This window comes from Gymnodraco acuticeps, unplaced genomic scaffold (assembly GCF_902827175.1).
Source record: "Gymnodraco acuticeps unplaced genomic scaffold, fGymAcu1.1, whole genome shotgun sequence".
Classification (NCBI taxonomy): domain Eukaryota; kingdom Metazoa; phylum Chordata; class Actinopteri; order Perciformes; family Bathydraconidae; genus Gymnodraco; species Gymnodraco acuticeps.
In genome coordinates this window covers 9,203,870-9,230,947 of record NW_022990238.1, presented here as the reverse complement: position 1 = coordinate 9,230,947, position 27,078 = coordinate 9,203,870, and the positions used below count along the sequence as shown (strand labels likewise).

At 40.1% G+C, this 27,078-nt stretch overlaps 1 protein-coding gene across 3 annotated transcripts in view; it reads left to right on the top strand.

The window, feature by feature from the left end:
- The first annotated feature begins 1,731 nt into the window (after positions 1 to 1,731).
- Positions 1,732 to 27,078, top strand: part of mrc2 (mannose receptor, C type 2) — a 52,534-nt gene continuing 27,187 nt past the window's right edge. The window contains exons 1-19 of one of the 3 annotated variants that reach the window (XR_004569358.1): positions 1,732 to 2,009; positions 7,271 to 7,675; positions 9,759 to 9,932; positions 10,071 to 10,235; positions 10,920 to 11,033; positions 11,248 to 11,391; positions 11,483 to 11,674; positions 12,137 to 12,291; positions 12,443 to 12,547; positions 16,297 to 16,412; positions 16,500 to 16,648; positions 17,505 to 17,722; positions 18,451 to 18,593; positions 18,685 to 18,778; positions 18,897 to 19,026; positions 20,215 to 20,247; positions 20,372 to 20,538; positions 20,778 to 20,946; positions 21,031 to 21,170. Coding sequence is in view for 1 of the 3 variants with exons in the window: in XM_034220039.1 (XP_034075930.1) it covers positions 1,883 to 2,009; positions 7,271 to 7,675; positions 9,759 to 9,932; positions 10,071 to 10,235; positions 10,920 to 11,033; positions 11,248 to 11,391; positions 11,483 to 11,674; positions 12,137 to 12,291; positions 12,443 to 12,547; positions 16,297 to 16,412; positions 16,500 to 16,648; positions 17,505 to 17,722; positions 18,451 to 18,593; positions 18,685 to 18,778; positions 18,897 to 19,026; positions 20,215 to 20,247; positions 20,372 to 20,538; positions 20,778 to 20,946; positions 21,028 to 21,170 (2,943 nt within the window). In the remaining 2 variants the exon portion in view is untranslated. Of the gene's footprint in view, positions 2,010 to 7,270; positions 7,676 to 9,758; positions 9,933 to 10,070; positions 10,236 to 10,919; positions 11,034 to 11,247; positions 11,392 to 11,482; positions 11,675 to 12,136; positions 12,292 to 12,442; positions 12,548 to 16,296; positions 16,413 to 16,499; positions 16,649 to 17,504; positions 17,723 to 18,450; positions 18,594 to 18,684; positions 18,779 to 18,896; positions 19,027 to 20,214; positions 20,248 to 20,371; positions 20,539 to 20,777; positions 20,947 to 21,027; positions 21,171 to 27,078 lie in introns of all 3 variants that reach the window. The other 2 variants (XR_004569357.1, XM_034220039.1) reach the window with 2 other exon arrangements.

Here is a 27,078-nt window from a genome sequence, read left to right as displayed (position 1 = left end):
GGGTGAATAGTTACAGCTGCCTACAATCTTATTAGTTCAGTCCCTATGCAAAGCTCAAGATCATGGATATAGTTCAAAAATAGATTGACTAGGAAATCAAAGCCTTGCTTTCAGACTCAGCTCCCTCCTACCGAAGCACTACTGACGCCCTACCAATCCTCCACTGCTGCACGACTGGTGATTTCTGGTGATTGGTCAGATCCAGGCAAGTGCACAGATAGACCTCAGCACCTGCCCTTTTGCCCTCCTGTTAGGAAAGAGCCCTTTTTTTAACAAATCAATTATCGATATGTGAATTATATTAAACAAATTATTTGGCACATAGTAGCAGTATCTTAGCCGTACAATATCAACATCTTCTTATTGCCTATTACAGGAGCATTGTGCCTGACGCCTGAGAAATATGGAGGCGAGAGAGGACATGCGAGAAGAATTAACCGAAATATACTTAATTTCTTTGCATGTATCATTCATTAACTGGGATGTAGCAGTGTTTGAACCAACCCCATTTTTGTTTGAAAAACACACATTTTATTATCCATTAAAGCTGTCATAAAAGTAGTTATTACAGGCATATATTTATTTAAAAGTAACACAAATGGCCAACTTGCCCTTTTATATATTTGGGCCTCTGCTCCTCTACCATCCTCTGCACTTGCCTGGTGGATAGTAGCCATGATATCACCCTGGTTCCAAGAAACTGCTGACCACAGTTGGTCAGAGAATTGTCAATAGAGTGATGCGGGACATCCTGCAAAACTACGCCACACATTTCGCTGTACAGTTGGCGAAGTGAGATATGTTTTGTTGCCGTTGAAAAGATTAAACAATTGTCGATTTTATGACGATTTTACAGCAGTTTCATTAGGCGTCAAATAAGAAAAGGCCCAGGTATGAAGTGATGGGTACAAAGATATGTAATTGATACAATTTGAAGTTTCTCAAACTGTATGTTAATGTTGTAAGGATAAGGATAAACCTTTATTACGTTTTCAAACTCAATCCAAACATAAGCTTTGACTGAAATATACACTTTGATATACCAATTGATATTTGATTCACACCCTCCCTTCAAGCACCATCATATTAGCTTTCCAAGAGAGGCAGAGGAGTATGATGCCTGGATAATGTTTAAATAATGTCCACATCTGCATCAGCATCTCAGGGTGAGTCCTATCCATACTTGGGGTGAGGCCAAACATTTGGTAGAGCTCCGGTTCTTTCTCTGCCAGAGGTAATCATCCAGGTCTCTAAAATTGTCAACTGGGCCAGGGGTCAGCAGACTATGCGCCCAACTTTGTGTGCCAAAAAGACACATGAGTAAAGAAACAGAAATGCTATAGAATTGTTTTTGTGCAAAAGACTGAACATAAATACTTAAAATAATCATAATTATGTCCAGAATGGATTTCGGACGTTTTCAAATATCCGAATCAGATTTGACATGTGATTTGTGTTCATCGTTACTGTATTTGTTTCATTTAGTTGTATTTTAATATATTTTTTCCGACAGCCAAGATTAGCTTTAAATGACTATTTTCAGAATGGTTTTGTCGGATTCTTAAAGACTTTTTTCTCAAGTTGGTGTTGTTTTCTCCCTGACACCAGTCATCGGATGCTATTGGGGGTTCTATCAGGCTCCTGGAGGTCCCCGGACCACATGTTGGGAAACACACACACACACGCGCGCGCGCACACGTTGTTGACGCTGCTCCATTCATCTCACTCTCCTCTGACTCAGGCAGACGGATCTCTAGCGGTCAGACTCCTCTCCGTCTCTGCATCACATCAGAGTCAGACACTGGGGCAGTCCTGCTCCGGATCACTTTTTTTCTTGGGACGTTTTTTTTGCAGCGTGTGTTCGTGGGTTGCAGTTGTGAGCATGCAAGGCAACGGACGTCACCGAACTAAGGAATCAAAGAGAACATGGACAAATTGGCAACTTTTATTTTACAAATGCACTTTATATTTATTCATCTTTAGTCTGGAACTGAAGAGGAGCGTCACTGGTGAGCAAAATATCAACTTTCGCTTAATTCCAGTGATATAAAAGTCGAGAAACCAAGTCGACGTGTTACCTGTTGGGCATGCTTTCTATTTTTGGTAACGACTTACAGTTGGGAAATGTGTTAGAAAGCCGACACATAAACATAATTTCTGCGCATTCTGCAGTTAGTGCTTCGGTATGCCACGAACCAAAAGTCCGAGCAGTGAGTGGAACCAGATGTGGAGAAAAACGGAGGGAGGAGGGAAGGGGCTGCTGGCTTACTGTCTCTATTGTGATTTCTATTTATGTATACGTTTATGTAAAGCCGCAAAACAACGCACACATTGCTTTGTTTGTTCTATTTTCGTGCCGGGTGGTGTTTTTCTTTAGGCTACATTGTAAGGGGTGACGCTTGGTTTGGCACCCTGCGGGCAGATGTGACCTTTACATCCGGTTACAGGCTGCAATTAACACATTGAGCCGACCCTGAGCAGCTACTACACCATTACATGTTATGGGATGCTTTGGAGAGTACAACCACCCACACAATGTCTTCTAACACATAGATTATACTTTTTTTTTTTTTTTAAAGTGTTGTTATTTTTCATCTCGTGTTTAATGTTTCCAGTGTCCAGGCTTGTTTTCAACATGTTATAACTTGAATAAGCTCTCTGCGATGTATTAGTATTATTATACAGTGAACTGTGCAACTTCAAGATGGGTTGCATCATGATATTGTTTGTAGGACTATATTGTCAGTATTAAGTAATTTCAGCATAAATACTTTAAACTCTGGGCAAACTAGGCTACCATAAAGTATGTTCTCTTATTCACCAACACAATACATTATCATTTTTTCCTTTAATCTTACATTTTCATGCACATTTATTGCAAATGCTTCAGCTTCTCTAATATAAATGTTGCAATTGTTTCTCTTCTTTTGTCAAATTAGACTGAATATCACTTTTTTTCTATTTATTTAAAGACATAACCTTACATTTTGTTTTACTTTCTGACATTTTATAGTCCAACCAATTCATCAATTAATTTAGAATACAATAGGCAGATTAATCAATAATGATAATCAATTTGCTGTCCTGGCTCCAAGATGGTGGAATGAGCTCCCCATTGACATCAGGACGGCAGATAGCTTGCACATCTTCCGGCGCAAACTGAAAACTCATCTCTTTCGACTCCACTTCGAGCGTTAGAACTATTAACGAAGCACTTTTATACTGATAAAGGACTGGATTACCTAAAGCCAGTTGAGTAGCACTTGAAATGTTTGGCTCTATGAAACCTGATGTACTTATATGATTCTGTTTTCTTCAAGGTTGTGTCTTCCTGGTCGAATGTACTTATTGTAAGTCGCTTTGGATAAAAGCGTCAGCTAAATGCAATGTAATGTAATGTAATGAAATTAATTGTTTGCTGCAGTCCTATTATGTACTCTTACTTTGATCTTGAAGTTGCATCGAGATAGATACTAAGATTGGTTTACACTTCTACTTTTTACACTCTTATCCCTAAAAAATTGGCTCCTGCTATATAAACGATGTTTAGCTGCTTTATTTTGGAACAAATGTTGCCTATATGCCATCAAATTCCCCTGTTGCCAAAGTTAACAATCCCTCTTAAATTCTTTGCACCACTGGACGGGCTGCAGAAGGATCGAAGGGAAAATAGTCTTTGTGGATTTATTTTACGAAATGTGTTTTTGGATTTTTATTGTTTGCGCAATTAGTTAAACGTTAAACATCTTAGCCTTTTATTATTGAACTCTCATATTTTGTTCAATGTCATTCTAAATTAGTTTAATGCTCTGTGGTGGTTTCTGGTGTCAAACTCACGAGAAACACTGTCATTGATCTTACACTAAACACCTTTCAGAAATGATTAGATCATTTATCTTTATAAGTCAAGGTTCAAGGTTCTTTATTTGTCAAACGAACAGAGCTACAGTGTAGTTATGTCGATGAAAATCTTGTGTCACAGTCCTTACCAATACCATGCATGAGTGTGAATAGAGGAACGTGATGAAAGATTGCACCTTTTTTCACTTATGTTTCTACATTTCAAACACACTTTCCTAGAGGTTCCAGTTCGCTCCGTTTGTGAATGTGGCTGAGAGATGCATACACTCTCTCCAGATAGCCCTCTCTTTCTCTCCTCTGCCAAGGTTCTTGGATGAGCTTAAACCTATCCACAGTTTGGGTTGCTTCAGAGGCCAGACCACCATAAAACACCAAAGAAACAAACACAGCAGGCTGGAATTTCCTAGCTATTTGTTGATTACATTACATCACGCTGGCAAGTTAAAGGCCTGTTTTTTATCGCAGACATCTGTCAAAAATATGGAGAGGTTACGGGAAAAGCCTGCTTGAATGTCAATCCAGATCTTAATATACAACCTTACGAACAACACATTTGAAAAATAGGCTATGTAGTGGTAACTATTTGGCAACAGCAATGAGTCACACTCTACCAAACAATGTGATCTCGAGAAGTGTGTTGAACTTGTATGGTTTCATATCGAAACTTGCTTTTGAGCCTTCACCCACGTTTGCAAGTATTGTCCTCAAACCTGGTCTAGCAGATGACCCCATAGTGGAGGCGGAGGTTCTGGGAATACGTGCCTCTCCTGGCGCGTGTCCTTGGCTGTGAGTTTCAGCCTCTTTCTTCAGCAGGAAACGGTCTCCAACATTGAACAAAAGGTGTGACAGGGCAAAGAAGAGGATGAGATCACAGCAGGAGAGCTGTTGTGGCTTAGCTTCCACAGGGCTCAATGGCTTAAAGTAAATCTGGAATTCTGCTCTCTCTCTCTCTAAGTGCCCGGGAGTTTTCGCACATCAAACATCCAGTTGTGTGCCCTCCAGACTGGAATTCAAAGTTATTTTTGAATTTGCTTCTTGCTGTCAGGATCTGTAGCTTCAGGTTGTCTATAGTGGTTCACAAGCTTTTGCCAGGAACTTCTTATATATTCAAATATTAATACTGAGCTTACATTCATCTATAGGAGTTCATTTAACACTCTCTGTAAGGCTAGGCTGGTACCAGTGTTGGAATCTAGAGCTGACACTGATGTATTTATTTTGTAAAGCTTTAATTCCCGTAGTGAAAAGGACAAAATGTCATACGACCGATATGTTGGCACATGTGTTAACAAGTCAGTGTTGTGTAACTCCAGCTATTCAAGTAGGTGTAGGCTACGTACATCCTGAGCTTAGTTAATAACGTTATTTGTCTATAGTGGAAGACATCACTTTAATTGTATAGTGGAAACAAATTACAGCAGAGAACTGAGGACAAGGCACAAAGGGATTTATATAAACTATCCTGAGGGCTTAAAAGTTTAAACTCAAAATGATATCCATCTTTATTCCATCTTTTTAATAGTTGATTCATCTGTTGCATGACTTTTTAAGCAGAAGTTCCAAAAAGAATGACTAGTTATTCACTTTTAATTCCAAAAATATAATGCTCTTTTTTTTCTTTTTATAAAATAGCTTCCAATTTTAACAGATTCACCAGACAGTGATTTTCCACCGGTTTTTACTGATGTTTGATCGAGGAGTCACTCAAAGATCCTACTGCTGGAAAATGAAGACCAACTGAAATGTTTTTTGATAACTGAACCAGTGTTATATGTTTAACCCCCCTGAGATGTTTTGTGAACAGATTTGAATCTTTAACGATCGAAACAAGCCGAACAGCTGGGTGTTACTGTAAGATATATGGAGTTATAAAAAGAACATGGTGGTGATTATATCTGATTAACCGTAAAGAGCACTTTCAAACATATGCATAACCACTCTCCCACTGCGCTCTCTTTCTGCTTTGCTACCGACCAAAAGACATACACACAGCTTCTGAGAAACTCAACCGCAGAAGCTGAGAGCAAGGAGAGAGGCGTGTCTACCGTCTCCTCCAGATTACAGGGCGTTTTATGGGGGGGCTCTTGATGGGACTCCATTGTCTTTGTGTCTATAAAAGCAGCACAGGAGGTTTTGAGTGTTTGAGCTTAGAAGTAGGAAACAAGAGAGAGCCGCAGAGTGGAGTGAAGTTTCCACACATAGGAGAGTTATGTTTTTCAACCAAATGCACAGTGATCTTTTCCTACCTTCCCCACTTCCTGGCCTCTCACAGGAGCCCGGCGAGAAGGAATGCTGTAGGTCTCATTTTTTTCTCCTCTGATTCTCAGGTCTTAGAGAAAGGATTTATGTGAAGGCATATTCCTTTAAATCCTTTTAGCACAACCTTCATTTAGAATCACTCCTACACTCCTGATTTGTCTCTCTGTTTACCAACTTCACACAGACTCACTACCACGCACCATTATCTTCACAATTATGGCCTCTGGTTACCAATCTCTAAATCCTTCACAAAGAAATATCATAAAGGAATGAAGGAAAACCACATATATTTTTGAGAAAGGGTGTTGCATTTGTTCCCAGACTTCCAGTCACTGAGGCTTGCGCCCAGCCACTGCTCTGAATGTGTTAAGTTCAACACTTTTTTCCATGACTCAGTTTTCTGGTAACATTTAGTTTCTATTTGATATTTTTGTGTAGTATATGAGTATTTGAGAATACTGCAACACTTTGAGTTAACAGCTTGTAGTAAACCATAGCTCCTATGAGAATCACATTTAAGTTGTGTCAACAGTGTACAGCAGTGAGAAGTCAGCAGAATGAAAACAGTCATTTCTCCCCTGGGGATAATTACACTTTCATCAATGTACTCAAGTTGAGAACTGTTAAGTAATTTTTGGTCAATTGTATCACCTAACAGCTTTTTATGATAAAGACCTTTTATATTATGTGTCTCCCAAAACGGCATAGTCAAACCCAACATAAATAGACACCACACAATGCAATGAGAAGCAAGGCCAGGTCAGTGTTGGGTAATTCTTGAAACACGGTACATGTTGATTCAACCCTGATTGCCAACCTTGCATTAAAAACATGTGTAACCACTTTTCACAGTTTCTTGCATGCCATTTCTGCAATCTCTCCCTACTGAAAGCTCTTTCGTGTCATGTGTACACAGGGATTTAGGGTTATTACAAGATTATTATTATTATTATTAATACCACTGACTGAAGTGTATTACGCAGGAACATCAGAGGGCGAATCTCAAACTACTCCCGACCCAGCACTGCAGCCATTAATGGAGATATTGATCCAGCTGATGACCTCTTCTCTGCCACATGTGCTGCTAACACGGAATGTTGCTTTCATCAGTGTTATTGACTGATGCCATTGTTTTCCTCTCTCTGCACAGCGCCGCTGGACTCTGACGATTTCGCTTTCTTCCATGAGGGCGCCCAGGGGTGCCTGGGGGTAAGGGATCACTCCCTGGTCCTGGCATCCTCCTGTGAGGAAGACAACCAGCGCTGGAAGTGGGTGACCCGGGGTCGCCTGTTCAACCTGGGCTCCTCGCTGTGCCTGGGCGTAACCACGGGTAACGCCAGCGCCAGATCGGACAGGTCTCCTCTGGGCGTGTACACCTGTGACCACGAGCCCCCCAGAATACGCTGGACCTGGAACTGTGGCCAGGTGTTGGACAACCTCAACATCTATCTTCCCTCACCCTCATTTTGGAACTCCTCCTCAACCTCCCCCCCTTCAAAGCTCAAGTGGACCATGCATGGTGGGGTAGAGGACCTGTGCTCCAAAACATATCGTGGTAAGCATGCTTATAATCAAATGCAATTTCAATTTGCATAAGAAGGATTCTTCAGACACCTAAACATGGACAACTACACTCAATAATTCCTCTTAAAATAGCTTAATTTTTTTAATATCCTTAATCGTTAGCAAATAATACGGATAATACAATAAACAATAAACATTTGTATTGATTTTTGAACCAAAGAAAAAAGAGATTGTTAAGTAATTCGTTTAAAGACAATTTTTAAAGTTAACAATTATATGGTGAACACATAAACAACTGAGATTTAAATAATATTTTACATGAAGCATGTAGAGATCTGTTTTTGCCTCTGTTTGTGAAAACGTAATTAAAGAATTGCCTATTAAATAATGTAGAAAAAGGGTAGGCTTAAAAAACCTTAGCTTGAAAAAATATCCTCTATGACTACTCTAAGGACCAATAAAATATATAGATATACTTTAAAATATATGTATTTGAACATATATAGAAATAAAGAAAAGATTAAGTAATAACAAATACATAAATAAAAAAACAAGTAAAATCCATGCCAAATTAAGAAATTAGATCACACTGGAGCATCCATTCGAGGTGTACAAATCTTTCTCTATTAAACTGACCAACGCCCCTCACTTCCCAGCTGTGGTGATTCAGCTCCTCTTCTGTTTGGCCGCTGAGTGAGGAAGATAGACTTACTGTTGTGAAGGCCACAGCTGTATCTGATCAAATGGATCTAGCAAAACGTTGCTTCTAGGGCATCTTTGAGGACAAGTGGCTGACTGCCAGTCACAAAGCCAAGGAAAACATAGCTGGTGTTTGTAAACTCGCAGTAAACACGGAGCTGTCCTTGCCCTCAACTTTATTTGTATTTATATATAGTTTTCAGTCCAGATTAAATCTAGCCATGGTGATTTACTGCTAAGCCTCATTTCCGCTGTCAGTATACCATTCTTACCGATATCAAATGTCCCAAGTTGTTAATTGACAAACTGTGATGGAAGACCACAAGATCTCCTGTTACTTTCTTCTTTATCCGACCTCTTCTCAAACTCTTTCACTCATTTGTGGCTTTCTATACCGATCTTCACACATTTCTCTGTAAAGTCAACTCGCTGCTGGAGAGGAATGCCTCTGCCATTAGTCAGCAGAGGAGCGACTCCGCTGCAGCCAGCCAGCAGCGGAGAGGGAGTTTCAGAAATCTGTCCCCCCTCGTATGTCTGCCATACTTTCCATTGGTTTAACATGCTCTGGAAACTACAGATCCAGCCTCTCCCTTGCTTTCTTTGCTTTGCTCTTTTCTCCAAACCAGACCTGGGGATTTTCAGAATCAGAATCTGAATACCTTTATTCGTCCCACAGAGGGGACATTTACATTTGTTAAAGCAGAAAAGCGCCAAAGACAGCTTAATGTTAGTGTTAACTAAGAAGCATGCATAAAAAGAAAATATTAAAGATTAAAAAAACGTTTTAAATGACACAATTTACACAATACACATCCTGTAACAGTTTTGAAGATATAGCAGCCAGGTATATATTGCACAGTTATTAACGGATATTTATATATTGCACATCATTTGTATTTCACAGCACGGGGTGTTATAGTCTGTGTTGTTGTGTGTGTGTGTGTGTGTGTGTGTGTGTGTGTGTGTGTGTGTGTGTGTGTGTGTGTGTGTGTGTGTGGGGGGGGGGGGGGGGGGGGTCTACCAGGTGCCGTGGTGGTTATATAGTCTGACCGCTGCAGGAAGGAAGTATTCATAATATATATAATTTATGGTTCAAAAATTGCCTGTGATATATTACAGATTGTGCTTTGCAACATCAATATTTACATCTAATCCCTTTTGTATAATAATATTTTCCGGACAACCTTCATATTTCTGTTTGTTTACTCTTCCTTCTTCTGACCACTGTTTGACTTTACTGTTTGGACTGTAACATCATCCTCTGTTTTTCGCCGTGTGTTTGATTATCCAAATCCTTGAGAAAACAGATACGGTATTTCAGTTCAGCACAGTTCACAGCAATCACTTTAGGCAACACGAGCACGTCGCTCCTGCTGCGTGCGGGGATTCAAAGTCTCTCCTGTCTGTGTTCCCAGAGATCTACACAATCCAGGGCAACTCTAACGGACGGCCCTGCTATCTGCCCTTCCTGTATGACGGCCAGTGGTTCCACAGCTGCACCAGCATCGGGCGTGAGGACGGTCACCTCTGGTGCGCCATCACCCACGACTACGGCAAAGACGAGCGTTGGGGCTTCTGTCCCGTAGAGAGTGAGTTATGACTTTGAACTTGATCAAACTCAGCAAGCTTCACCACAGTATCCTCTCTCCCAACTGTTTGCTTTGCTGTTATTTCCCTGCTTTCTCCCTTGGCCTAACCACCTTCTTATCTCCTCGCCTCACCGTCAGGCAGTGGCTGTGAGACCTTCTGGGACACTGACCCGCTGACCGACAGCTGTTACCAGTTTAACTTCCAGGCTACGCTGTCGTGGAGCGAGGCTCGGATCAGTTGCCAGCAGCAGGGATCAGACTTGCTTAGCATCACTAAGCTGCATGAGCAGACATACATCAATGGTAAAGATAATGTGCAAATGAAGACATACGTGAACAGAGGCATCCATTTCTGTTTTATAGTAGCTTTATTTTGGGTACACTCCAATCTACAAGACAAAATACACTAGCATATAAAACCTCAGAAAGATACAGTACAAATAAATCAATACTGAGCAAAAGGTTAGACAATGTATCATGAATTGATATACCTGCATAGAAAAGATTGAGAGACATTTTAAGACTTTTCTATTTGTTTATAACCTTCAAGGATGTATTTAAATTGACAGTAATAATGAAAATCTTTTTGAATGTCAGTGAGCATCATATTGTATTTAACAAGTAGCTGTGTTTTCAAGCCTATAAATAGAGCCTTTTTTTCTTATCTTGCCTGTGACAGACATGAAAAATAATCTAAAATGATTAATCTATAAGCCATTTTAGCAATTAAGGAAAATGTTGATAGCATCATGTTTACTTGTATTTGCTGTGCACGGTAATAATAGATTTCTGAGACGTTGTGACTGTTGTCAATCATATAACAATCATGTCGTCCGCCCAACAGTTGACAGTTAAATCCACAGATAACTGGAGAGATTAATGGACTGGACATCAAAGCATCAAAGAGTGTTATCTTTCATTCACCAAAGAAAACGTATTTTTGTCATATTTCCAAAAAATTAAGAGCTGTGTTTTTCTTCTGTTCAGGGTTACTGACAGGCTACAGTGCAGCTTTGTGGATTGGCCTGAATGACCTGGACATCAGTGGAGGCTGGCAGTGGGCCGACTCCTCACCACTGAAATATCTCAACTGGGAGCAAGGTTAGACTGTAAAAACAACTCAACGTTTACTGCCTTTTTTAAAACCTCAAAGCATCTGTGGGCTTTTTGAAACATCTATTTCCCACAGAATGCTGAATAAGCTTGTTTGCTCGTTTTCACCAACACACTGCTCTGAGTTCAAATACACTCTTTTTGGTGATCCCAGTGCTTTTTCAGTCCTTCACTGTTTCTTTTCTTAACTCTCTTCCTACAGACCAGCCAAACCACGCTGAGGAGGAGAACTGTGCCGTGATAAGAACTGAGTCATCAGGTCGTTGGCAAAATCGTGAATGCTCTGTTGCTCTGCCATATGTGTGTAAGAAGAGGCCCAATGCCACCCTGGACCCCTTCACCACTGGTCCGTGTACTGACATTAAAACTAGTCCATTAAGTGAAATGCATCAGTTTAAGTCCAGAGTTTGAGAGGTTTCATCTTTTTACTCCCACAGACTCGTGGGCAGATGATGAGAAATATGACTGTGATGTGGGCTGGCAGGCTTTCCAGGCTGGCTGCTACAAGCTGAATTCAGACAAGATAGAGTGGGATACAGCTCAGAAAAGCTGTCAGAGGATGGAGGCCAACCTGGTCAGCATCCACACACTACCTGAGCTAGAGTTCATCATACGCAACCTCAAGAAAGGTGATGTGACCTGATTTATGTACTTCAAAACACTTGTTAATGTATATTCTTCAGTTGAAATGAACAAAGTGGGAGAACAATGAACCAATCAGTTAGCTGTGCTTTCTTCAGCTTCAAATCTGAACACTTTCTGATAGATTTGGATACATTTCCATTAAAAAAAGTAAACACTCCTGTTATTTATATATATTGTATCTGTTTTATTTGTTTTATGTCCTATATATATTCATGTTGCACTGTTGGAGGAGCCTGTGACTTAAGTTTTTCATTGGCATGACTGTAGCTAATGTGCACATGACAATAAAGCCTTAAATCTTATATAATATCAACACAAAAGGGCATTTTCAAGGTGTTTTCCAGTCCTTATTATCTTCCTTCTTTGACCTTCTTTCTTATTTTATCTTATCTTATCTGCATCCTTTTTCCAGTGGTAAAATGTTTTCTCTCTTTTGCTTCTGTCAGACATTGACCAGCTGTGGATAGGGCTCCATGATACTAATATGCAAATGGACTTCCAATGGACTGACCACACGCCCGTTATCTTCACCTACTGGCACCCCTTTGAACCCAACAACTTCCGCAACACCCTGGAAGATTGCGTCTCCATCTGGGGAGCTGTGAGTCGATCCCCTTCACCCTCACACTGACCCCCAAAGTCAGGGGACTTAATCACCTCAAAGTTATCTCACTGACAGCCAGTCTCCGACATTTGTATATATTTAACAGCTGTGTGCTCTCTTTCTGTTTGTGTCTTGCTTAAATATGCAGGAGGGCCGCTGGGATGACAGCCCTTGTAATCTGACTCTGGCCTCCATCTGTAAGAAATCGGGCACAAAGACTGATGGGAAGCCAAAACATCAAGACTGCAAACAAGTAATACTCTCTTTGCATTTAGTGCTTCATGCTTCATGGTGTTAAAAAGGAAACAAAGAGCAGTATATTGTAGCACTCTTTGTAACTGAAAAACACTTAAAAGTTACAATTTCATGACAAACCGATTTTTTGCCATCATGCAATAACATTCAAACGGCATTGCACTGCATTTATAATTAAGAGAGAAACACGTTTTTACATTTTTCACTGTATCGTTGCTTTGTTTTAAAATGTTATGGGTTTTCCTTTGTCATTCTGTATCAAAACTGGCTTCCTTGTGACAGTTTTTTTATGGCAGCTAATAGATATAAAAAATATATACAAATGTGGCCAATCAAAATTACATTTAGATTTTTGTATACTTATCATAGTAACATTTATTTGTATTAAAATGTTGTTTTAAATATCTTGTACCCCCTGCAGTACTTCAAAGTACCTGTAGATGTACCCATTTGAGAAGCACTACTTTAGATTACTGATTTTGTTCCTTCAGCTCTGTCCTCTAGCATTTCTCTCTCTTATTCCAGCTGCTGGCAGTTTGTAGTGTAGCAGGGAACATAACTATTATTTAGTATTTCAGCCGTTCACCTTTGACCGCCTTCCCCAGAACTCTCTTTCATCTCTCACTTGTCCACTGGTCCACCAGTTCACCCCCGGCCTCTAACTGTAATATAAATCAATCCATTAAGACGGTGAGCATGCAGCCGAGACACACTGATGCTGCACACTCACACTCTTCCTTTGTCTTAAGACATGGTGACATATTTGTCATTGCCCCCCCCCAAAAAAAGAAGAAAAATCATTATATATATATTTTTTTAATTGTCATTGTGTCTTCCTTCAACAAGTCCGGTCAGTACAAACAACAAATTGTACCACCACTGCTTGTGCCAACATGATGAACAAAATCCCATCTGGAGAATATATCTACATCTGTCTCTGATTTCCCGGACCATAATTCATTCCATATGAGACTTTAAGCCTCTCATACCTGACTTATCTGTACCTGACCACTGTTTTCTATGGTCACTGGCCAAGTAAGTTTCCCTGTCCTTTTTCCTGTAAAGTGTGACATATGTTATCACATATAGGGATAGAAGCAAACAAAGTGTGTGTTTGTGTTCTTTATACACTTCAACAATGTCATATTTTTGCTAAATGTTTTTGATGAGTCATGCTGTTTCTCAGCTGTCACATTTAACAAAGATCTTTGTACGGACTGTTTGGTGTAATGAATCTTCCCTCTCCCTGGAGAGCAGGACATCATGTGATGAGGGTCATTAGGCATGGCACATGCTGCAGGGCCCCGTGGCAGTTTGCTCTGTATCGAGCAGACGAGATCAGTTCACGCAACATGTGAAACAACAACGCCAGAAAGCCCGCTGACTGCTTTAGCAACATTACACCACATGATCCCCAAATCACATACCCCATCATGCACTCGGCTCATTACTCAACAAATATAAAGGATTGCTCATCACTGTAATGTTGTCATGTTGTTTACTCACTGGAGCAGTCACTCATCATACAAGTGTTGCGTCTCTGCTTCCAAAGATAGAGATGTTATCATAAGGATAACTCAGTTTCTTCATGTGTGAATAAACAGAGTGATGAGACAACACTGATCAGCGGCAGCCTTCGGCGTTAGCAGCTGCTAAGACCCCCTCAGTCGCCAGGGGGCCCCTACCATCATTTAAATGTGAGCTTTGTTGGTTGTGTTCATTTTTGGGGATTTTTTATTTTCTGTTTTTAAAGAGACCGTTCCTGATTAAGTTCTAGATGTATTCCGAGATTGGATTTATAATAACTGAAAACAATGAGAAAGGGGTTGCTATCGACTAACCTTCCAATTACAGTACATGTAAAGCACTTTGAATAGCCTTGTGTTGAAAAGTGCTATATAAATAAACTTGCCTTGCCTTGCCTTGCCTTGCCTTGCCTTGCCTTACATGTCATTTGTTAGACGCTTTTATCCAAAGCGACTTACATACATGTGGACAATCCCCACAGGAGCAATTTGGGGTGCGGTGTCTTGCCCAGGGACACAACGACATGCTGACTGCAGTGGGACTCGAACTTACTATCCCCTGATTCGAAAGTCCAGCACACTATCCACTGAGCCACAGCCGCCCCTCACCTTCCAATTACTTTCTAGATTAATCAATGAATTGGTTTAAATTCAGAATAAATTGATAATGTCTCTCCCAGTTACCGTGGAGCCCATGTTGATGTGTTATACATTATTTAGCGGCTATGGAGACAGATATTTCACTCAGGAGTGGGTAGAGACCATTAATGTATGCACTTTCCATAAAAAAGACAATGCTTCTTTGCTGCATAGGCCAGGCTTATATTACATTACATTACATTACATTACATTACATTACATTGCATTTAGCTGACGCTTTTATCCAAAGCGACTTACAATAAGTACATTCGACCAGGAAGACACAACCTTGAAGAAAACAGAATCATATAAGTACATCAGGTTTCATAGAGCCAAACATTTCCAGTGCTACTCAACTGGCTTTAGATAAGTCAGTCCTTTATTAGTATATAAGTGCTTTGTTAATAGTTCTATCGTTCGAAGTGGAGTCGAAAGAGATGAGTTTTCAGTCTGCGCCGGAAGATGTGCAAGCTATCTGCTGTCCTGATGTCAAGACATAATTATATATTGCTTATTTTCAAATCATTTAATTTACTTGTTAATTGAATCAGCTTCTGTGTTATTTTAGTGAAGGATAATACAAATACATAATGGACATATGGGTGGAAATAAGTGTGGTGTCTCATAGCATTACTATATCGTAATAGATTCTAGTTGCAATTTGTGTTGATGATGTAACATGTTATAGGTATTAATAATGGCATGTTATAAGAATTTTATAATTCAACACTGATGTAGTGACTGTAGGGAAAGAAAGGACAATAAAGAGAGTCAACAAAACTAGAGTTTGAACGGATCAGACCTCTCCAGCTGTAATCTTTGAGGTTTTTGACTAGATGCCAAACGTGGTTGCGCAAAAAGCCTGAGGTTGGGCTTATTCACACAATGCTGTATATTAACTGTCTCTGACTATCATTCTCCTGCAAAATATCACCTCCTCTGACCTCCTGCGTGTTGGCAGCGCTGTGCATCTGTACACGTCCGCAGCTACAGTAGTTCTGAGCTGTCAGCAGGAATCGAGGCCAGGGAAAAGTTATTTCTGCATGCCTAGACGTGTTCTTTTTATTGTTCTGTACTTGGCATACACTTGACTGGCTTAAATAGACCCTTTGTGACTTTAAGGATGTTCTGAGTGAATCATGTATGGTTTTACCTCTGTAAAGCAGAGGCTGAAGTACATTTACTCAAGTATTGTACAACAGGTACTTTACTTGAACATTTCCATTTATTGTAGCTTTATACTTCCTCACCAATACATCTCTGTGGAAAATGTTGTATTTGTTTTGCTCCACAACATTATCCTGGTAGCCTTAGTAACTTTACAAAGATTTATTTGTAATTTCCCTGTTGTCCAGTAAAACTCATGTAATTGCAGATGATTTTAAGTGTTTGCGATAAACTGATGGATGAAGTGTCTGTTCATGTGTTGAGAGAATTATTCTACTTGTTAAGCCGAATAAACTATTGAAAACACCTCTCGGTTAGAGTGTTGAGAAGCGTTGTAAAATTATATTCTCTTTGAAAGGTTAACTTATTATTTTTTAAATTGTCCATATCCTGTTAATCTCCCTTCTCTCCACAGGGCTGGAAGTGGCACAGTCCAGCGTGTTACTGGGTGGGAGAAGATCTGTCTGTCTTTGATGAAGCCAAGAAGGCGTGTGAGGACCATGGAGCCGCCCTCGTCACCATTACTAATAGGTAGGAACAGTAACACTTACAGTCCCACTCACACAGATATCAGTTTAGTCAGTGCTGCCTTTCTAAAAGAAACCCTGTAAATCTAAGGTTCGAGCAGGCCTTCGCCAACAGCCTGGTGCTGGGACGCTCTGGAGACTCCTTCTGGATCGGCCTCCATGACCAGACCAGCCCCGGCTCCTTCCACTGGCTCAGCGGGGATGAGGTGTCTTTCACCAACTGGAATCGTGATCAACCAGGTAAGTCACTTATTGAGTGTGTGTGATTATTTGTATTGTTCATGACCTGCAAAATGATCTGATTATGTGTACAGGATGCAGGATGACCATACTGGGATTGTTGCAGTATCTTTTCCACCCACTGCCTTTTCATTTCTTCATTCTTTATGCTGTGAAGAGTTCTTTTTAAAGTCAATAATCATAACAATTTTTAATTTAATCTATTAATAAGAAACTGGATAGGTCCCAGGTGTTTCATCTTTAGCCAAAATATAGACTTCGAATGACTATATCGTGGTATCCTGATTTGGCTGTGAAGCAGACTTGGTAAGATCCAAATCTATGAAAATGATCAGCAGTTAAGAAAAAGTCCCAGCAAGGGGTATGAGGAATGAGTCAGCACACTGGCGAACACTGCTTGTACAATTCGGGCTATCAGGAATCTTCGATTTACTGTCATTTCCAAACCAGACTAGCTGACTCAAAAACCAGTTGTGGGCGAGACCTCTGGCTTTCAAGTCAGAGATAGATCCAAAAAATATAAACTGTCTGAACTCAGCAGGGACTATGGCTGCTCTTTGATGCTTTAGTAGACTATGCTGCGAAAGACTTTGGTGTGAGTTATAACTAAACAAAAAAATGTCATCATGTAGAAGACTATTCCTATGTACACACCATTAGAAAAAATATGATCCATAACTAAGATCAATAAGGAAGATTAGAGAAAGAAAAACCTAAAAAAGGAAACATTGCCTTTGTTTGGAGAATGTAATCTAACATGCAACACTTAACATACATTTTCCTCAAATATTTTACATTTCTTTATTTCCACAAGTTTCACCATGGATGCCTCATTCTCTATCTTTATCTATTTCAGTCAGCATCCACGGCGGATGCGTTTCCATGGCGATGGGCTCCGCAACAGGTCTGTGGGAGGTGAAGGAGTGTGCGTCATCAAAGGCGAAATTCATCTGCCGTCAGAACCAGGACACGTCTCTGAGCCCCGAGCCCCCCGCCCCGCAGCCCACCCCCAGCCTCAGCGGCGCCTGTCCCAGCGGCTGGAAGAGCAACAGCAACCTGCGCTACTGCTACAAGGTGTTTCACAGGGTCACTCCAGCACACTTTGGTTTTTAGTCTTTCATTTATTCAGTGTTAGACTTAAATGGCTAAACTGGGTAATAGACCCATTTATTATTATTATTTATTAGATCAATCTTTTCTCATTTTATTGTGTACACATCTGAATGGGTTATATGTAATCTGATCATTCTGACAAAGTGGAATAACTATTTTTTTTTGTGATTTAGAAGCAGAAGTTCAACTTCTTCATAGTTAAAAACAAGATAGACTTCATAATGAAGTAACTCTAAAAGTGTTCATTATGAAATGCTGAAATACATCTTGCAATATTCTGTCTTTCATAACTAAAAAGGATAACATATCTCATAAAAACATTAGGCAGGATAATTTCTTTAACATTTCTCATATCTGAAAGTGTATTTTTCAAAGCTTATAATAATGTATAGATAGTTAATGAAAATGTGAATATTTTCAGAACCAATACCAAATCCTTGATCCAATGAGTTACTCATTAATATTGTGAGCTGCTATGCATAAACTTTACCTACAATTATATAGTGTAGAATTTAAAAAAGGACAATTGAAATCATTAAAGTCTATAACAAAAAATAAGTTTATCACAGTTTTCACTGTCAAGTAGTAGACACAAAAGTTTAAGTGACACAACTGCTAATTCGAATGCTGTTACACTAGTATTGCATTTCATTTAAGATCTATTTAACACCTCTATCTCGTGTGTGCAGGTGTTCCATTCCTCCCAGCTGGAACAGAAGCTGAGCTGGCTGCAGGCTCATCTCACCTGCCGGAGACACGGAGCCAACCTGCTGAGCATCAGCAGCCCCGAGGAGGAGCACTTTGTCCTGCAGGTCCTCCACGAGGCCTTTGGGTGGGTGTGCCTCTCTGACCGGGGGGCATGTGGTGTGATATGGTGATGATGACAATGATGATGATGATGGTGATGATGATGTGGTCCACAGGGAGTCAGAGGATGAGCAGCACTGGTTTTGGATTGGATTGAATCGCAGAAACCCGATGGACAACGGCAGCTGGAAGTGGAGTGATGGAGTGGCTGTGAGTAAAGACAAAATGCAACCTAAAGATAGAGAATGAGGCGTCCATGGTGAAACTTGTGGAAATAAAGAAATGTAATTTTGAAGCATAATCTGTTTACTCTTTGCTTGTGTCTTAGTTCACGTACCAGAATTTCGGCCGCTACTACTACAATGTCCGGCAATGTGCTGCAGCAGACCTGGGCACCATGACCTGGCTGGCCATGCACTGTGACTCTGAGTTAGACTGGATCTGCAAGATCCCTCGAGGTAAAACAACACTGGAACACTTCTTTGATCTAATAGTTTGAGAAACCGGCTCGAGATACACTTTTTGTTATATTCCATGGAATGCTCTTAACATCCCGATAGCAATGAATATCTAAAGTGCTTTGACAAAAAATCCATTAAAAAATGCCATCTGTGGAAGCCGTAGTACTGTAAAAAGTACGACCAATCATTTTAGTCGGCTCGGCTAAAGTAACTGGATGGCCTACCTGCCTGTCAGCCTTCCATCTGTGCACAAACTTATCTCGTGCCCTCATTGGTCATGTGCGCGTTCGTGTGTGTTGGAGGAGGGGCTCTGTAAGGAAGTGGCAGATTTTCTCTGGTCGTGTATTTTCAAATTCTAGCGATCTCGAGCTTACATACCCTACCTTTAACAATAGACATAATATGTAATTTGTATTCTCTTAATCAAAACAATAATAAAAGAGCTTCATTGACAATTCAGTCTTTCATTGTTCATCGTTCAGTAGGTTTTTACCAGGAGCAAAATTATCCACAGATGTTTTCTCTTTTACAAAATCAATGGACTTACTGATTGAAAATGGTAAAAACTTTTACAACTTTTTCAGCGGTTCAACAGTAGAGAGGAGAAGCTGCGAACCATCCAGAAATGTTTGCTGAAAGTCTTTTTTGATTAACTTAGGTTTATTGAATAAACATTTTTAAATATAAAGTCAAAATGACCAAGATCTAAAAAAGTGTACAGTAAAAATGTTGCTCAAATTGGATAAAATGGTAATTTAAGACAACTTCTGGCAGACAACTTCAAGCTGACGTATGTGCAAAAGGATGACAACTCCATATCTGGTTGACTTATCGTAAAAAAAAAAAACAGTTACCTCAAAACAAATATGGGATTCATCTTAATCTGAAAATTGTTGGGATAATTTCATTAAACAACTCAAAACATTTTCAACAAAGGTCTAGACATTTTTAGACATTTGAATGCATAAATGTTAAACACTTTACCTTTAAATCATCTGCCAGAATTAGTCATTTTTGTATTCGTTTTCACACTGAACATTTTCTAATAATCTATATATATACCCTCTCCACCCATAGCATCACTCTGATACAAGTCTCTCAAGATTTACAGTTTTCATTCATTGCATTTAGAGTCTCCCACATTATGTATTTCATGAATGAAATCTATGATGGGTGTTGTTTCAGGTACTGTTGAAGCGGAACCAGAAGAATCTGAAGGTCAGTGTTTTTCTCTAAGCTTTGAACTTCTCTCAGCATGCTGAATTGATTTCCAAAGGGCTTCTATCTAAACCTTCCTATTATGTCTCATGACTATCTATCTTTCTTCTCTCCCCCCTGTCAGGCAGCACTTCCCCGGAGTGGGTTGGCTTCCAGGAGGCTGAATATAGACTTTTTGACCATCGCAGCACTTGGGACCAGGCCCGGAGGATTTGCTCCTGGTTTGATTCCTCGCTGGCCTCCGTCCACTCAGCTGAGGAAGAAGCTTTTCTCGCCAACACTTTAAGCAAGGCACTGCACACTTTATCAAAAAGTTCATAATTGTTTATACGAGATGACATTATCCAAAAATGCAAATAATTACTTGTTGTTAAGCAGGCAGTTCCGTTTAACGAGGGCAAAACTCTGTGAAATACCTTACAAGCAGCAACCTGTTTGTGGTCTTTGTAATTATTGTCTTTATTCTGCATGGCAGACTTAAAGGCTGTGAGGCCTCAACACGCCTTTCACAGTTTCTATCTCACGTTTAGATGTCGAAGGCACATGGGGACAACTGGTGGCTGGGGCTTCACACCTACGAGAATGATGGCCGTTTCCACTGGTCCGACCACTCGGTACTCAATTACGTGTCCTGGGCCCTTGGTAGGCCCCACCCAGTCAGCCGTGATCGCAGGTGTATCCACATGTCTGCCAACAAAGGTAAGAACAGCCGAAATGTGAGACCTCAAAAGACATATTTGAATACACATACATGAACATGTATTTTCCACTCCAAAACAGCAGATTGGGCTGATCAGAAGTGCCACTCTGACCTTCCCTACATCTGTAAGAGAGTGAATGTCACAGGCACCATCCCTCCAACCCCCTCAATCCCACACCCACCTGCAGGCTGCCATGACGGATGGTCTTCCTTCCAACATAAGGTAGAGCTTCAACACACTATGAGATCATACTGGGGGTTTTATCATTTTTATTAATCTCATTCTGAATATTTATGTTCCGAATAGGTACCACTTTACAATAAGACTACCCTTATAAAGGGTTTACGAATAGTTTGTAATTCATTTATGAATTAGGTTGTGAACACTTTATAAATCATTAATAAGCTTTTATAAGACATGAGATAAACATGGCAACTGTGACCGGTTGCTTGCCAAATAGTGAGCCCACATTTATCTGTACTGCTAAGCCTTATATGAGCTTACTTCATCTTCCTCATCAGTCAGCCAGCATCCTTGGTGTCTGTTGTTCACCGAGTTGATTCTCCCCCCTTCCATCTTGATGTTTCTTGGCATCTCTTATGACCATTTATGAATGAGTTACTAACATGTATAACTGCCAAAAGGGAGCCTTATTGTAAAGTGTAAAACACATTCCCATGTATTAATGAGTTACTACCATTTATAATTGGTAAAAGAGAGCCTTTTTGTAAAGTGTGAAACACATCACCATCTATTAATGAGACACTAACATTTATAACTACTGAAAGGGTGCGTTGTTTTTAAGTTTAATACACATGTCCATTTATGAATGAGTTATAACATTCACGCTGACCTAATACACATTTTTCACATGAAATGCAAAGTAAGATACAACAGAACCAAGCAAAACATTTTATTCACACATGAAGAAAATCAAAATAATGACTATTTAGTATGACTGATACACATATTTAAACATCAAAGCTTTTCTCAGACATAAATGAAAGACTTGGTAAGACATAATGGTACTCAGACTGGAAAGGCTTTGTGTATATTCTTGAACAAGCGTCCAAGCAGTCCATCAGGGTGAGCAGAGCCAAGCCAAGATGACCATTCAAGAACCTTGAGGTGTTCCTCCAACAAACTCTCTGTACGGTTTCCTATCAGTCTACGGACATGTCCTTTGACGGTCGACCAAGCTCTTTCACTATGTTGGGTATGACTGCCAGTCTGGGGGTTCACAAACCACCTGCTGTGGTTTATGGTGTAGTGGTTGTACCCCATGTTCCTCATCACTCTCCTGTATGCCCTCCACTCATCACTCATCATGCTACTTCCTGACTTAACATGCCGTCTAATCAGAGGGACAAGGTGGCATCTTGATCGTTTCTCCACTAGTTTCAACACTAGTCTCCGCCTTTTGTCTTTAACTCCCATCATTCCGAAGACCCATTTATTCCTTCTCCAGGTATGTCCAAAGCGTCCACGATGTGCATACTAAAAATCATAACATCATCTTAGTTAACAACAAAATGCACACAATTTACAGTTAAAATTGTTGCACATCATGTTTCAAAATGCCATACTGTATAACATCATTTAAGGATAATTATACAGTAATGGTCCATATTGATTTTTATTATTTTGTGTTATTCTCTTACAAGAAATCCCAGTCTATAACTGCCAAACATAGGAACTGGGTACAGTACCTTCTCCCAGACATAAATACTCAAATAAAATAGTTTACTTTATCAGCATTGGTATTACCAATGCTTACTATTTATTTATTTACAATTAATACAAATTAATACAAATAACAAGTTTTGGGTTCGTTCTTCAGATATGACTGTGACGTTAATGTGTAAGCTTAATAATGAACTACAGCTCAACCAACCATATTGTAATATCTAAGTAATCATCTTGAAATATCCATCCATCCATCCATCTTCTCCCGCTTATCCGTGGTCGGGTCGCGGGGGTAGCAGTTCCAGCAGAGAGCCCCAAACTTTCTTTTCCCTGGCGACATCAACCAGCTCTGACTGGGGGATCCCAAGGCGCTCCCAGGCCAGCGAAGAGATATAATCCCTCCACCTGGTCCTAGGTCTACCCCTTGGTCTCTTCCCAGCTGGACGTGCCTGGAACACCTCCCTAGGGAGGCGCCCAGGTGGCATCCTAACTAGGTGCCCGAACCACCTCAACTGGCTCCTTTCGACGCGAAGGAGGAGCGGCTCAACTCCGAGTCCCTCCCTGATGACCGAACTTCTCACCTTATCCCTAAGGGAGACACCAGCCACCCTGCGGAGAAAACCCATCTCGGCCGCTTGTATCCGAAATATGACAAATTATTATTATTATTTGTAATATACACACATCTTATTGTGAGGTTAATTTCACATATACTACACCGCTCTTCAACACTACTTTGACGTTAGCTTGTCTACATAATCGAGCATAGCAAATTTAAACTAGAGAATGCAATTCCTGAAGAAATTGCTAGTGGGAATGCTTTATGCTGAAAAGCTGACGCTAAACTGCTATGCTGAAATGTAATGTGTAAGAAGAAAGTAAAGAATTTAGATTGAAATGATACATGAACACTGGGGGCTTGAATGTGTGATGAGAAAAGAAAAGAAAGTAAAAAGGCTTGGAAAAGCAGCAGAATATTTGAACTGCAAACTTTTGAACTAACTTGATGGTGAATGATCTATCGCCATGCCAACGGCATTTGATGACATCCCATAATACACTTAGATGCGTTGATGCTGCATCGTTACCAAATATGTGAAGTTTTGGGCCATTTGGAGCATTTTCACTGAAGTTATGAGAAAACCGTGTTTCATGGCGAGCATTGTGTTGCCATGGCAACGACATTTGAAGAAATCTCAAAACTGTCCCGTAGATGTCTTCACGGCTAGACTGTTAGCACACATGTGAAGTTTGAGCACTTTTTGAACATTTTCATAGGAGTTATAGCGACATCATCTTCCATGGAAACGGCATATGATGAAACCCCATAATTGACGTAGAGCTGTTGAGGGCTGGACCGTTAACCATTATCTGAAGTGTGGTGCTGTTTTGACCCTTTTCATAGGCGTTACGACAACATCGTGTTTTATGGAGAGGGGTGCGTTTCCATGGAAACGGCATATGGTGAGATGTCAGATTTGACGTAGAGCTGTTGAGGCATGGAGAGGTGATATACAGGTGAAGATTGTGGGACGATCGGACCGTGTCCATTGGAGCTACAGCGACATTGTGTTTTATGGCGAGGGATGCGTTTCCATGGCAACAACCTATGGTGAGATCTCAGATTTGGCGTAAAGCTATTGAGGCATGGACCGGTGATATACAAGCGAAGTTTGGGGGGCGATCGGACCGTGTCCATTGGAGTTACAGCGAAATCATGTTTTATGGCGAGGGATGCGTTTCCATGGAAACGGCATATGATGACACCCCATAATTGACGTAGAGCTGTTGAGGGCAGGACCATTAACCATTATCTGAAGTCTGCTGCTCTGAGCATGTCAGTTGGAGTTATGACATCGTCGTGTTCCATGACACAGGTGTTTATATTTGAGCTAACGACGTGTCCAGAGATCAAAGGTTTCCATAGTGATCAAATAAATGTGGCAAAGGCTCAAATTTGTTGAACAACACATTTGTAACAGGTTTGTTAATTGACCAAAAAATATGAACAGTTGGAAGATTGAAAATGGGATTATTATTATTAGGATTGTTTGTGGGTCATTGAAAAGTAGAATAATTTAGAAAGATGTGAACATTGAAGTTTCTATTTTAGAAAAGCTGACACTGTAGTGCATCGCTGGTTTTAAAAGTGATTTATAAGAGTCATGTTTAAAGATGTGCAATACTTAAAACGTTTATAAAGATCCTCTGAGTGTGTGTCATTAGTTAGCTGATAAAATGTTAGGGATAGATACCTTGACATATTGACTACAAGAGCTTGAATCAAACAAGCAACCTTGTATTTGAAAGATTAACTCACATAGCAACAGTCGCACCTGGTATATAAGTGGTGTGGCTGAGTACTTTAAAGGGTTCATGAATAGAGGGGACTTGAATGTGAAATAAGAACAAGAAAATAAAAGTCTAAATGCATGAAAAAGCAGCAGAATATTTGAACTGAAAACTTTAGAACTAAAAGCATACATCACCAATAATGTCTAAAATATGTGGAACATGTTGAAGTCAGTATGAAGTCTCCATCAGACGGAAAATAATAGGCTGACACAGTCTGTTAAACTCCAGTGACCACGTCATTAGTCTGCTGCTCTAATTATGTCAATTGGAGTTATGACATCATCGTGTTCCATGACACAGGTGTTTATATTTGAGCTAACGACGTGTCCAGAGATCAAAGGTTTCCACGGTGATCAGTGAGAGGAGAGCATTTTCATTGTTCTGAATGAGAGATAAACCTGTTACATGTGAACGTTTTGTTGAAGAACCCTAACAGATATCTGTGAAATTTGAAAGCGTGAAGCATGTCAAGGAACTTGAGCATCTGAAGTGTACTTTTTTGTGTACTTTTTTGTGTACTTTCGGGTCAATAATGTGGCCTTTTTGGCAGATTAACTAAAGGTGTGCGGCTGCTGTGGTGGGGAAAGGTGAGGCTGCACTTACAATGGGTTTTAATGGAGACATGTTGAAAGTTGTTGTCACTTCATGCCCTCAAGAGGCATTTTGTTTAATTATTTAGTTTAATTTTTTTTTATCTTTCAAGCTACGAGATGTTTTCCTACGTTTGTCATGAAAATGTATGTCTCGGGAATGTAGGGTTTGGGAATTATGGCAGGTTTAAAAGAAAATATGAAGGCAAAATTAAATCTGTCCTCCACTCTAGCTGTGACATCACGCACTCTAAAATCTGAAGAAGGCCTCTTTTAAAAGTAAGAATCAGATTTAAATTGTTGTGTTACATGAATACACGAAAAGATGTGTAACATTTTAAAGTTGGAATGAGGTTTCTGAGTGAAAGTATGAAGGAGCAGTTAGCAGTTGAAGAAGGAGTAGTTAGCCGTTGAAGTTGCATGAAGATTGTTGAAGTCTGAAGAGTTTCTCCATTGACTTCCATGTTAAAAATATGATGTATTATGGGATGTATCTCTGGAATTATGAAAGTTATGAATGATAAAAGTAATAGCCATCGATTCCGACCGAGCTGAACGTTTTGATGTTTGAACGGAGTTTCTGCGATGTTCAATGTGGGAGGAGAAGTTGCGCAAAATAACCCGGCGGAATAATAAAGAATTTTGTGCGTAGCATAACAGATAGTTGGAATGCTGTGTCAGCATTCCCACTAAATTAACCTTAGCAATGCTTAAAGTTACCTACCTAATAAAATATCTCTCTAACTTACAAGGATGACCTTATTTTACCAACCTCAACCAAAAGCGATTTATTCAACAGTAGCCTATTATCCGACTTAATGCTTAACACTTCTCTATTACGTTTTAACTTGGACGCCACGATTAGCATCGATAGCACAGATGTAGCTACCACTTGCTTACATGCTAACCCAAGCCTTAACATTCATTACGTTAGCTGACTAAAAACATAAGCAACACATAAATAAAGTACTCGAATTTCACTTACCGCAAAACCGCATTCATGCACCGTCTGTTTTAACCGCAGAGCGAGTCACAATAGTCAGATATAAGCATGAAGAATAGTCCACAAGGCACCAGCACAACAAACACGGCCCGAGTTTAAGTTATGTTCCCCGGATGAGCTGAGCAGGCGGAGCCCCTGTAGCATCACGGAGCTGCTAGCAGAGAGACAGAAAGCTAACCACAGCAGTCACTGGAATTACCTGTCACTCAATGTGACCACGCCCTAATGTATGCATAACTTTAAGGCTTAATATGACTCAAACAAATTATAAATGGTAGTAACTCATTAAAAAATGGAAATGTGTTTTACACTTTACAAGGCTCCCTTTTGGCAGTTATAAATGTTAGTAACTCATAAATAAATGGTCATAAAGAAACATCAAGATGGAAGGGGAGAATCAACTCAGTGAACCACAGATGCCAAGGATGTTGGCTGATGAAGAAGATGAAGTAAGCTAGGTAGCCAATATAAGGCTTAGTCATCTTGCCAAATAGTG